Source organism: Sciurus vulgaris (assembly GCF_902686455.1).
Source record: "Sciurus vulgaris genome assembly, chromosome: 9".
In the NCBI taxonomy this organism is placed as follows: Eukaryota; Metazoa; Chordata; class Mammalia; order Rodentia; family Sciuridae; genus Sciurus; species Sciurus vulgaris.
Genome location: NC_136469.1, coordinates 21175600 through 21190011, shown reverse-complemented (window position 1 = coordinate 21190011; position 14412 = coordinate 21175600). Strand labels below are relative to the sequence as shown.

General features: G+C 37.9%; 1 protein-coding gene across 9 annotated transcripts in view; it reads left to right on the top strand.

The window, feature by feature from the left end:
- Positions 1-14412, top strand: part of INPP4B (inositol polyphosphate-4-phosphatase type II B) — a 781666-nt gene that overhangs the window by 722050 nt on the left and 45204 nt on the right. For all 9 annotated transcript variants that reach the window (XM_079154820.1, XM_079154821.1, XM_079154817.1 and 6 more), the window contains 2 exons: positions 9632-9744; positions 12933-13087. In XM_079154820.1, coding sequence (XP_079010946.1) covers positions 9632-9744; positions 12933-13087 — 268 coding nt within the window. The remainder of the gene's footprint in view (positions 1-9631; positions 9745-12932; positions 13088-14412) is intronic.

The following is a 14412-nucleotide window of genomic DNA, read 5'->3' as shown; positions in this document are numbered from 1 at the left end:
TTCAATGACTCAGTTTCATTATGCTATCAAATAAGTGGACCAACAAAGATGACAGAAATTAATTCTAATCTTTAATTAAACTTAGACAACTAGCAACTTCTCACCTTTTAAGTCCTTTTTTCTGACTTTCATTCACTCAGCTGTATAGCATACCACTCTCCCAAATATTCACCCTTCAATTAACATTCTACTTTTTTAAAAACACAGGGCAAAACCTTTTGTTTCCAGTCCCTCTTTCTGTCCACCTTTTGTTCTTCATGTTCTCACTTCTACATCACAAAACTCCAGAAAAATATGAACCTTTCTGGGAAGTCACATAAAGGGAGAATTGAAAATTATTTTCATCAGATGAAGCAGAGAAGAGCAATCTAAGAACACTCGTAGAGGAATAATTGTGTTACCATTGATAAACTGCCACTTTGCCAATGTCCCAGACTGCCAAACAAAAGGCTGCTTCAAGTCAAAAGAGTGGAATAAAATGTAGCTTTCATATTCTCCTTACCGCTTTCCTTTTCATTTTGGAAACTTCCAAAGCAGCTTTTTCTAAAATTTAAAAAAATAATTTGTTCAAATATATTGTACATGAAAGTAGAATAAATCTAATATTTAGATAGATCATACATAAACGGAGTATGATCTTTCATTTTTCTGATTGTATGTATTGCAGGATTACATTGGTCATGGAGTCATATATGTACATGAGATAATAATGTCTGTTCCACCCTACTATTCCTTCCTACCCCCAGACCCCTTCCCCTCCCTTCACTCCCCTCTACCTAATGTAAAGTAACTCTATTCTTCCCTAGAGCCTGCCCCCACTTGTTGTGAATTAGCATCCACATGTCAGAGAAAACATTTGGCCTTTGGTTTTGGGGGTTTGGCTTATTTTGCTCAGCATGGAACCAAAGCAACCTTATTCCATCATTCTTTCTCTACCTGACCTCTCCTGTGTCATCCCTAATGTGCCAGGAGTTGCTTTATTGGCTGGCCTCCCAACAGACCAGCCTTGTAAGTCAGCACATATAAATGGCCTGAAATCAAAAGACATGATTTCAGTTGAAAGCTGAATAGCAGGGACTCCTCACTTATTCTGAACTGCCTCCAAGGTCCTGGAGAGACCATCAACCACCTCCTTTTCTGGGCACTTTCCTGCAGTTAAGGAGTTGGTTCTTTCCATGCTTTCAGGAAGAGGAGGGGCATGGAAGAAGCTAGCCGTTCTCTTTCATGAGAAGTTTTTTTGTGCTTCTGCCTTTCTGGGCTGCATTTGAGCTTGTTCTGTCTCTCCAGCAGCCTGGCCCTTACCCTCACCTCCAAGTCACATTCCTGGTCTGCCTATGCTTTGAGAATTCCTCTTTCAGACTTTTGTGTAAGCCTAAGAGATGAGTATCTTTGCTACTGCTGTCATTGCTTTACAATGCAGGGCTTTGGAAGCTGGCCAGGGAGAAAAGATGATTGTTCAGTTCTCTTCAGCACCGGGATCTCAGTCACTCGGGTGCGGTCTAAAGTAGTTGTCCACGCAATTCAGCCCAATTCCCAAGACTGAACTGGTCTTTCATTTAAAGCTTCTCCTTCTACTCAAGAATTCTTTTGCCCACTCATCTCTATTGTTGAGCATTAACCTATAGCTAGAGGAGAACAGAATTTAGGTGTTAAAGAATCTGAACTAACCATTTCCCAACTCTTTAACATGACTTTAAATTGTTTGGAAATTCTGAAATCAAATCATGAATGATATTTTTTTTAAAATTGACAGTAGAAAAAGATATTAAAATGTTAAGTTGTTTTCTTCTTCTTCCTACTCAGCACAAGCCATGGTCCCCAATATGCTAACAATAATGAGGAAATGCTGAAAGTATAGCTCAAAACCTGGGTTCTGATCAGGTTGGAATTTTGATATTTGATATATTAACTCCTTCATAAACTGGAAATTGGTAATATAACTTTAAAAAAAGATGGTTTTAGGAAGCATTTTTAATATATTTTTTATATTTTTCAAGGTTTTATGACCTCCAAAAGTATATAATTTATAATTTTAATATGTAAATGCAAATGATTATAATTCATAATTTTAGGATGTAATGTTCTCCAAAAGAACATAAGTTATAATTTTAAGATGTAAAATTGACTTTTACCAATTGTATTTGTTTGCTAGTACAATCAACTATGATTATTACAGAGTTAAAGAGGAGACTTGCTGCAGAGTAGAATACTCTTTGAAAGCATTATCCCCAATAGAAGTACAGGCCCTTCCAAGTTGTTTGATTGTGGTTGTTCTAGTTGCTTACTACCAAGGAACATATTCTCCCAAGTGTACTTACATAAAGTCAGGATCATTTTATTTATACTCACATTCTGTGGGTTAGGTAGTCAGACACTGAAAGCAGTGTCTTTGCTTCATGACATCTGTGACTTCAGATGGAAAGAAGAAAGGCAGAGGGTCACCTGAATGGCTGGGAACTGGAGTCATCCAGAGGTTTCTATATTACATTGTGGCACCTGCAGTAACTGGTCTCACAAGCTAGGTTCTGCTGGAACCATAGACCCTCCTAGTGCTTGGGCTTCCCCTGGCAGTATGGATGAATTCTTAAAGGGAATGTCTCAAAAGAAAAACAGAGACAGGTAAATTCCAAGAGAATAATCAGTTGGGAGCTGAATAGTCTCTTGTGACCTGGCCTTAGAAGTTAGATAGCTTCATGTCTGCCATACTGTATTGGTCAACACTGTCCCAAGCCCATCCAGATTCAAGGTGAGTGGCCATAGACCCCACCTCTCAGTAGAAGGTATGGTAGTTTTAAAACCATCATTGTAGACTTAGTTGATCTCCAGAAATAATCTTATGTGTCTTTTCCTCACTGTAAATCTACAGTACACATTTGCAATATCTCTGGTTGATGTTAAAAGTGCATCCATAGCCATTTATTTGCTTTAGAATGCTTTAGGTTGCAAGCGACAGCAATCCTGACTCAAATTGTTTTGAACAATAAATTCACTAATTAACATAACTGATAATTCCGGGAGCAAAGCAGATTTCTAGAGAGGGTTGGTTCAGTGGCTCAGGACTAGTGAGAGGTACTTTTTCCCCTATTTCATCACTATACTGTTTTTAGTGTGTTGACTTTATTCTACATCCAGCCTCCTCATGACTATCCTTAGCTACCTACATGCTCACTGGACTAGAAGAGCATGGGTCACTTATATACCCTTAAAATAATTGAAGAGATCAGGGTTACATTCAGCTTGGTGTACATCATGCCCATCCCTGAACTTGTCTTGATTTTAAGGGGTCTAGATTTTACCAACTCATCAGAGTAAGAGTGCAAATGATCCCATGTAAATCTGGTATCTGCCACTCAGTAGAAAATGAGTGGAGATGGGCTAGGAAGCCAGCTCTAATTTTCATTTCATCTTCGAACGCCCTCTGGCAGCAGGAAGTCATTTGACCATGACAGAATGAAGCGACTGTCAAGGAATCATCAGCACCACAGCTCCATCAGCTGAGAAGTCGTCGTCTCATTCCCATTCACTTGCCAGGACCCTGCCTTTGACGCAAGTCAGTGGCATAGCTAGAACATTTGTTGTCGAGGAAATTCTGTTTGACAAAACCAAGAAAATGTAGGTACAAACATATGACTCGACATGGCTCTTCTGTTCCTTTGGAGAGTAGTAGGACAGTCACTGGATTTGTGAATGCTCACAAGGACTGGCTGTGCCCATAAGGGTGTGAGGAGAATATTTTCTGCCTTGAATAGATGCTGACTTTTCCCTTCTGAGGCTATGAACTCTTTCTTCAGAACAATTAATCTTTCCCTCTGTTTTCTAGGGTTGACACAGAATTTAATCATGTAGCCTCTTCTACCATAACTTTTATTAATTGTTTTCCACTTCAAGTCGATGAAGCATGACAGGGTGACTGTCCTTATTTTGCAGTTGAGGAAATAGGGACAAAGGGTTAAGCAACTTGCCCAAGACCACACATCAAAGCAAGAGTAGAGTTGACATTAGAAATGATTTTCCTGGAATTTTGGTTCAGCACTTTCCTTTAAGAGAATTATGAAAATTCAAAACAAAAAAAGGACAAATCATAAATAACATTCCCTTGGGAATCTATTACTCATCTATTACTCAGCTTTGGAATTTTTGTAATAGATGAATATTTATTTAGATAGACATGAACTCTCCTTTTGTACCATCTCCCCACCCAGGTTCCCACTGCTGACTCTCACCTCCTCTGATACAATCAATGCTTTGCATTCAGTGTTGTACAATCTCATATATATTTTTACCATTCATATGTAACCATAAGCATATGATGCATTTTCGTATGTATTATTGTTGGTATCTTGTATGACTGCTGTAATTTTTTCGTTTTTTTTTTCTCAACAGATTTTATGATATGTCCAGGTGGACACATGTGGCAATTGCTTAATTATTTTACCTATGACAGTATAGAATATTACCCTGAATAAATACAAAACAATTCATCCATTCTCTTTATGAATATTTACATGGGTTTTTTTTTTTTTTTGCCATTTAATATTATAAACAATAATGCAGAGAACATTCTTGTGACTTTCCATTTGACTGCTTTCTTAAATCCCATTTGAAAGGAAAGAAAGAATATGCTTATGAAGATGTACAGAGAGACTAATTATATTGTCTGTTTTATTCAGCTTTCTTACTGCTGTGACTTAATGATCTGACCAGCACAATTACAGAGGAGGAAAGGTTTATTTGAGGGCTCACAATTTCAGAGGTCTTAGTCCATAGAAGGCTGGCTCCATTCCTTGGGGCCTGAGATGAAGCAGAACATCATGGTGAAGAATGTGGCAGAGGGAAGCAGCTGGCAACATCAGGAAGCAGAAGGACACTCCACTCTCCAGATACAAAATATAAACCCCAAGACCACACCCCAATCTCCTCCAGCCACACCCTACCATTTCAATTAATCCTATCAGGGACTAATTCTCTGATTGGGTTAAGACTCTTACAACCTAATCATTTCTCCTCTGAACCTTCCTGCATTGTCCCGCATGTGAGCTTTTGGGGGACACCTCATATCCAAACCATAACAGTGTCTAAATTCAGTGTTAGAATAATACAGGAGTAAGTAAGTAGCTTTAGTAAAATCTTTTGGGTATATTTGTATTTGAGGAGACATGGTATAAGACTAAAATCAATATAAGTTCTATATATGTTATGATTTTCAGTTACTACATTAGGATCTATTATTACATCTTAAAACTTTACCTGTTAACAAATTGATCATTAATACTGAATTACTAATGATGCTCCTTTCCTGAACCAGACCTGAATTTCTATGACTCTCAGGATTTTTTTCCTTTTTTTTTTTTTTTAATTGTACCAGGGATGGAACCAGGGATGCTTATCCACTGAGCCACATCCCCAGTCCTTTTTATGTTTTACTTTGAGACAGGGTCTTGCTAAGTTGCTACAGCTGGCTTTGAATTTGGGATCCTCCTGCCTCAGCCTCCCCAGCTGCTGGGATTACAGGCATGTGCCACCATGCCCAGCTGCCTCTCAGGATTTGTATCAGTTTAAAAATGTTGGCAGCAACCAAAGCATTGGATGGACAGGCATGTGCTTTTCATATAGAAAAAGAAATAGAGGGCTGGGCATGTGGCTTAGTGGTAGAGCACTTGTCTATCGTATGCAAGACCCTGGATATGTATATGCTACCCACAAAAGCACCACAATAAAAAAAATGAGAAGAAAAAAATCTTAAGGCACTATGAGATAGAAGTGGACAAAAGAATGATTTACATTTAGGAATTATATAGTCTCTTTTCAAATGACTTTATTAGGAAAAAATATGCAAAACAATGAAAACTAAATGATTTTGATATGTATGTGGCTTGGTTCTGAAGTCCTAGCATTCTGAAGAAGTTGCCCTGTTGCATTAATACTATGGCTGTTTTTAGCCCCAACTAACTGTGAAAACCCTAATACAGATTTGGAAGACATTGCTGGCAATAGAGCTAGCAGATTAGGCCTGACTCTTCCTTTGACTACAAACTTTGTGAAAAAAAAAAATCACTTAAATACTGTTAGTTTCACTTTACTATAGCAAAATATCTGAACTAATTCACTTACAAAGTCATTTTTGTCTCTCCGTTTTGGAAGTCCCATGCATGATCACTGTACCCCATTGCTTTGGGTCTGTGAGAAGGAGTGTGTGGTGGAGAAAAACACTGACATCATGCCAAGAAGAGAAAGAGGCCAGTGTCCCACCAACCCCTTGAGGGCATGCCCCCAATGACCCTAGGACTTCCCACAAGCTCCCTCCTATATTGTTGGGTTGAAAATGGAATAGAAGAAACTAAATTAATCACCATGATTAAACTGTTAAAATATATCTGTCATTTCAAATACATATCATTTTTATTTTACATATAAATACTTATGATCTACCCTCTTAAAAGATTCAAATACACAATAAAATCTTATTAATTATAGTCAGGTTGTTATACATGAGAACACCAGAACTTGTTCATCTTGCATTAAATTAAACGTCTTATTTTTGTACTTTAAAAAAGTACTTAAAATCCCTTTGTGGGATCTGACTTCAGAAAACATCTTAGGGACCTCCCAGATATGGTTAAGTCACTATTTGAAACTCACCAGTTGCTCCCATTTTCTAGTATGAACCCCAGGTTCCCCAGCACAGCAGAACAGGCTTTTAGTGCATTCCGTCCCAGGGCCCACCCTCTCCAAGGACATTGTGGACTGCAGTTTCCTAGTGCCTGCATTTCTGACTCACATCTCCACACCTTCGTTGATATTTTCCCTTTGGCTTCAAATGCTCCCAGAACCCACAAAGCATTATCTTTGCTCGACGTCCCTTCACACCCAACTATTCTAGAAATTACCCTGTCCCTCCCTTGGGCCTCATGACTAGTGTCACCGCCATGATACATTTTTCTTCACTCAGTATTGTCTTACATATTTATTCTACCTTCTTAGATGGAGATTTTGACACTGACTCCCAACAACCCGAAGATGATTCCTGCTAATGTGTAAACCAAAGTCTCTCTCTGTTTGTATTACCCACACTTGCACACACTCAACATTTCCTGAATAAATTCATTCTGCAGTCGGATCGATTTCTCCTTTCAACAATGTCAAGGACACTCTCTATGTCAGTGACATACCTGTATGTAATTTTTAATAGCAGCTAATAATTTTAATGTATGGATCACTCTAGGTTTGTTTTGGTTGCTATTTATCAACATATAAAAAAAAGTTATGGTGGACCTGACTTCTTATTCCTCACATGCCATGAGTATAAAACACTGGTATTGTCCTTAACTTCAAATTAGGATCCTGGTGTTATGGTTTAGATAGTAGGTATCCCCAAAATCTCATTGTAAGACATTGCAAGTAAGTTTAGAGGTGAAACGATTGGATAATGAGAGCATTAATCTAACCAGTGCAGTAATCTTCTGATGGAGATTGATTGGGTGGTAACTGTAGGCAGGCAGGGTGTAGCTGGAGGAGATGGGTCCATGGAGGTGTGCCTTTAGAGAACCTATTTTGTCAGTGGTGAGGGGAGCTGTTTGTGTCTCTGTCTCTCTCTCTTTCTCTCTGCTACATGGTGGCCAATGTCCTAAGCCACTTTCCTCCACCCAACTCTTCTGCCATGATGTTCTGCCATACCTTGGCCCCAAAGTAGTAAAGCTGGCTGTCTATGGACTGAAAACTCTGAAACTGTGAGCACCACATCAACTTTTCCCCTTCTAAAATTGTTTTTGTCAAGTCTTTGGATCCCACAGTGAAAAATCTGACTAAAACACTGGGCTGCTTTTTTAACTCTTTTCAAGACTTCCTTTCCTTTTTCTTTGGGCTGTGTTCTGTTAGAATTCCTGTATATCTCAAAGTCTTCTGCCTCGGATGCAATATTTTTAGTCAAACCCCCTCTCTTATGAGAATCATCTGTAGTTACATGGTAAGGATTTGATTGTTAGAAACTAATACAGTAGAATCATATATATATTATACTTGCATATTTTGAATCTCACTTCCCTAATAGGCTATTTTTTTTTTTTTATTGTAAACAAATGGGTTACATCTTGTTTCTCTGTTTGTACATGAAGTAGAGGCATAGCATTTGTGTAATCATACATTTACATAGGGTAATTGTGTTTGATTCATTGTTATTTTTTTTCCCTTCCTGGCTGAATTCTGAATTTCATCCAACTTTCCTTATTTTGTGGACATGAAATCCAAGATGATGTATGATCATTTTCGATGTGCATTTCCACTTTACCAACCATTTCTACCTTTTTTTTTCTCTCTTTTAAAATTATTTCTTTATTTTTACAGCCTGCATTTTGATTCATTGTACACAAATGGGTGCAGTAGACATTGCTAGTATAGATCATTGGAACACTTCCTCTATTCTCTGGAGTTAATGGAAGAACTACTCAAATATGTTGTATTGCTAATGAAACATCTGGTACAAATTTGAAAAGTTCCAAGTCTCAACATTATTAAAGCAAATTTGTGTTTTTTTTTTAATGTGAATCAGGATTATGTAATCTATTTGTTTAGTATAACTAGGTAGACTAGTTACACTCCACAGTTCTTGCTTGTGTTTCCTTTCTTTAGCCTCAGTCAAAGCTCTCAGTAATTCTTCATACCTCATTTTGTGGATTCACTAGTACAGTTTTATACCAGGCAGTATCTTAGAAAACCTCTTTGTTTCCATCTCTATATTCTAACCTTGAATTCAATCTCTTCAAGTCTCAGGGACAATTGTTTCATAATTGCATGTTGCCTAAGGATTGAGTGTAACATGTGTCATTTATTACTTAATGCTTTAGTTAGTAGAGCTCTGAGCAACCAGTGTTACTTTCTGCTCCCTATAAAATTACCTCATGTCATTATGTGTCACCTCCTGCTGTTCTTTTTTCCCTACCACACCTATAGTGGTGATTCTCAACCAGAATGGATGTCCCCATTGAGGAAATTTGGTAATATCCAGATAAAATTTTTATTGTTATAATGTAAAGGGGGCTTCTTGCATTTGAAAGAGAGCTCAGGATGGTGCTAAACATCCTACAGTGGATGATAATCCACCCCATCCAATAAAAATTTACCTGATTCAAATGTCAGAATTTCAAGACTGGGGAGACTTGCTGTATGGCAATTGACTTTATGCTTTTTAAATTGAAATTTCAGATTTCACTCACCCCGGAAATGTTCAATTTAATGCAGTCTCTTAACTTGGAGTAGCTTCTCAGTGGGAAAAAAAAGAAAAAAAAAAAAAAAAAAACAGGAGGTTATATCGCAGGACATCTGTCTTATGCTTTGGTTAAAGTTAGACAATGGTCATCATCTGTATCAAACCTTTTTCCTTGCAGATAAAATGTACTTTATGTCCAGTTGGCATTATCATAGTTTCACAAAATAGGGAAGGAAAATGAAAGCACATTTCCAAGTGAAGAATAAACCTGGAAGGATTAGTAAGCGTGATTATCCTCACTTACTCTCAGCTCCAAAGGGCATGTGTTGTTTCAAAAGTTGAATCTACAAATAGATTGAACAAACTCCGGGGGTAGCATAGTACTAACACAATTGCATTTTTTTCTCTTCCCTTATTTTTCCTCAACAGACATTTCACACTTTCAAGAACAAACCGATTTAAAAGGATTACTAGAAAATCTTCACCAAAATATCCAAGCCAAAAAAAGGAAGAATGTCGAAATCGTGTGGCTGGCTGCAACGGTAAGCGCTGTCATGTCTGGTCTACTCCCTGTCACATCAGAGCCAGCAGACGTGGTGAAGCATACACTGTGCCAGATCCAACCTCTACACTTTTAGTTACCAGCTGCTGTGAGCCCCCATCCAGGGGATGAGGCCTTGTCCTTCCTGTTGATAGTTCTGTTAATAGACTAGAACATAAGAAGGAGGAAGGCACACTCACCAAGAGAGAATCTTACTCATTAGCTATTCTTATCAACCCTGGAGGTTAAAATGAAGCACCTGTGATTTTGTTGGTGTTGCAGGTTGCAATGTTGATTATCCATATCAACTAGGATTTTTGAACTGGAACTCTGGAGACATATGGTTTCAACAGAATGTGGTTATCAGGTCTCTGACTCACAGTTTTAGTAAGGCCCCTGGACATATTGTTCAGTTAATGAGCTTGTAAATGTGTTTGTTAATTTAGATATTGGCATGGAGATTTTTACAGATTGATTGCTCTTGGGGTAATGAACTGTATTTTGTATTGTTCTTTTTCACTTAATGGTACCCCTTGGGTAGAACAGCCTATTTCCTCACCCCAGATTTCTAAAACAGAGAAGGGATTGTGCTCATATTTTTAAAACTCTTATCTGGTCATTTTAAGGCATAACTCATATGAGATTTATGAATTGTGCTCAAACTTCAGACGTAAAGTTCCTGTCTTTAGCATCCTTCAGTTAGGAAAGATGCGCTGGAGATGCCTATGAGGAGTGCCAGATTTGTAGATGCTGCAGTGCTGCTCTTATAAACTGGAGTCAGCAGCCTAACCAAGCTTCTAGCACACTCTATTCTCCATCATTAACATTTAAAACAAAGCCTTTTCCCCACTTCCAAGTGCTTCAACTATCATCCAATATGACTCACTCCCTTTTCGAAAAAAGGAATAGATAATTTACCATGAGATTATATAAAATAATTTACCAAGAGCAAGACAGAGAAAAGCTGCTATAGTTTGCTTCATGCCTTCTTAATAGTCCCAGGCAAGAACATCGAAGGGGGGAGACAGTATGAAATCTAACTTTTAGGAAGCTCATTTACACTGCTCCCTATTAGCACCATGCCGAATTACAGGAAGGCTGTCTGTAACAGCCCTTCCCCAGCGTGGCTGCGCTTAGCCAGACTACCATAGTCGTTAATTCTTACAAAAATTTCACAGTGATAGGTCACGAGTCATTGTTTTGATTTTGCTAATAATGTAAATAGCATTAGAGTATTCTGATCATTTGCATAGGCCTTCTGGCTACTTAAAACCATAAATAAATCATATACACACACATATTATGGAAGTTACATATATAGATAACTTAACACTAAACAAATGCAAGTGTGAATACATAATTTCTCTCAGTACATTCAATTTTCCCATTTGAATATAAAAAAGTTTTCCTATAGATCCTGCACAATTCTAAGGTATTTTTCTGAAATATATATGCTAGTCAAATATGGCTTCTGTTTAAAGTAAGATGGTTAGCAGCATGTCTGTGGGTGGAAGCCTCAGTTCCAATATCTATTTGTAAATAAAATGAAGAAATACAGGAATTTCTTTTGCTATTTTTCAAAAAGCTTTTATTTCTCTCTCTATCCTTTTGTCTTTAAATCTGTTTAATGCAATAGTCCTTGTATTACTGTTTTACATTCTAATTGAAGCATCTAAAATCATTTGCTTTTTCTTGTTTAATTTAAATAATAAAAATGAGAATTTAATGAAGTCAAATACTAATCAAGTGAACTAAATCAAACTTCCATAGTTCAAGGGTTGTAGAAATACAGAAATCCAGACCCCAGTTGTCTATTCTGATGGACTTGCCCCCACTTCCATTTGACTTTGAGTTTAGAACACTAAATATCCTAAGTAGGAAAGGTACATAAAGAATATTAGTTCTCTTTAAAAATCATATCTCAAAAGTAGCCAGTAAGGTCTATTTTATTACTGTGAAAGTACTTAGCTTTTAAAGTGTGAACTACCATTTATTTGAAAGGATTAGAATTTTCTAAGTGAAAAAAGATTATATGGTGAAATCATGCTCCCATATATCTCTAGTCTATTTTATTGGAAATAGAAGGTAGTGAAGGTCCAAATTAATAGGATCTATAAATCCTAGTTTAAGTATCAGAATCACAATTAAATTATGGTAAAAGCCCTAAACGATATTATTTTCTTCTCAAAGCAGGCAACTTTTAAGAACTCCTTGACAACAGAGACTGAAGTAGGCATTTATTATATCACATTAAATTTAATTTAAACAAATACTGATTAGCATTGTTGATGCTGTGGTTAATGATTGGTATCTTATATCCAAAGCCCATCATGGGATAGAAGGAAAGGATGGAGTGATTTACCTATTAACCATAAGGTAATGTGCTACTTAGAAAGTCTTCTCTGACTTTAGTTAGAATAACAGAAAGAAAGAATTATAGAGGGAATCAGATTATAACAGAAATTAAAGACCTGATCCTTGGACTCCAATAAACTATATTTGCATCTTGGATCAGCTCTGTTGTGGGAAAAGTGCTTAATCTGCCTAAATTTCAGTTTCCTCATCTGTAAATTAAGAATAATTACCTTCATGTGAAGTTCATTAAAAGAGCAAGTCCATGTGAAATTCCACAGTGTTATACTGGTACACAGCAGACATGCCCAGTTGGGAACCACTTTTGCTGACTGGTTCTATCATCTCATAACATGAAGATTTTTAAAACATCGTAGCATAAAACCAGTCTAGCAAAGGTTTCTTAAATGTAAAATAAGACGAGATCAGTGAAAACTCTGATTAGCTGTCAGATCCAAGGAACAGAGTGTTCTCCATTTTCAATGAGGTTGTTGCAGCTGGGCTGGGATTATCTTAATGAGCTACGGCATATCCGGCTCCGTGCTGGGTACCATCGCCTGCTCTGTTGCATCTTTTACATCTCATTTCCTTTCAACAGCCCCGTACCTCACATGCAAAGAGCTAAATAAGTTAAATCTGCTCCTCTGGCTTTCGGAATGAAGAGCAATGATTTTGCTTTTGATAGGGCATATTGTACCCATTGACTTGCACGCATCAGTCTAAATGCAAAGTCTAAATGCAAAATGGTAGTTGTTGTGCTCAGGCTGGTAGTGTTTACAGGAGCCCGATGCTAAGATGACACACCTGGACAGTAAACTGTTTGCACATGTGCCACAGATTTGTCGCAAGCTAAATGGTATTCGTTTCACCTGCTGCAAGAGTGCCAAAGACAGAACGTCGATGTCAGTAACGCTAGAGCAGTGCTCCATTCTGAGGGATGAGCATCAGCTGCACAAGGACTTCTTCATCCGCGCTCTGGACTGCATGAGAAGGTATCCCATGTGTCTTGGGGTCTTTTCTTCTTTTAAGGTCATTTTGAGTTTTGTTTTTTGGTTTTTTTGTTTCATTGTTTTGTTTTTTCAGAAAAACATGTATCTTATTGGAGAACCAAACATTTAGTAACTCCCCTGTATTCCCATGGTTTTTAGCTCATGGTATGAGAGAGAAAGTAACTTTAAGTATTCCCTTTACTCATTTTGGGCAGTAAAAAGAAACATGGCCATGCCTGCATTTGAACATATGCATGGGGGACTATTTCATTAGCTCATTGGCTCAAGATAAAGGGTTTTGAACATTCATATGTAACACTTGAGGAGCCCATTTTCTTGATGTCTCTGTGGCCATGAATATGCACTAGATAAAACTGTCAATTTAAAAAATGTTTCCAAATTGAGACTGGTAGGACTAGGAGACCTGCAAGGTCTCCTTAAGGATTTGAAATGGTTTTCACATCCTGCATCCTAAAGATGGAACGACACTGATGCTTTAAAACGCAAAATTAATAATGTTAGTCAGCAGGCATTTAAAATGCTGTGCCCCAAGTCATGTGTCTTGATTCATTTCCACAGTAATTAAATCTAAAGTCTGAGCCATAATGCGAAGGAAAAAGTACCTCATTCACAATGTCTATCAGCAAGGACACACGTTAATTTAAAAGCTAAGTGAAATTGTCCCTGCCACAAAGAGCTCAGAAGCTCTTAGAAGGTGTGGGGCAGGCCGGTGCTCCCAGAGAGGAGTGTCCTGTGGCGCTGGACAGACAGGGCAACTTCTTATCTGCGTGCTCCTAGCCTGCCCTGCCCTCTGACTGCTGCGCCTTGCAGCGGGGACACTGATGTGTGCTTGGGCTCCTCTCCACCTGTGTGTTTTCCCACTAATGAGAGAATTCTGGAGTCCTTGACTTTGTACCATGTCATGTCTCCCGGCATTTTCATTGTTCAGTGGATCTCCATCATACTTTTTGATAAATGTATAACAATGTTTTAGAGGCCTGACATGAACATCTCAGCCATTTAAAACACGTTTGGTTGGAATAAAAAATGCTTTCAGAAATAATCTCTCAGCACTACCAGGGAAAATTCTAAATCCAAGTATTAAATCCTCTACAAGAAAAGAATACAAATGTTACCATGCGTGGAACAAAGGTATTTGGGGAGGAGATGAAGATCAGATGATACTATAGGCCAGGGACACCAGGGCACTAAAGGGATTTGACTAGCAAATTATCTGGAGGGAGAAATTGTCACCTGCTTGCTTAAGCTGGAGAGAAGACAAGGAAGGATCCTTAAATTAGAAAAAAAAAATTCTTCAATCAGGAAAA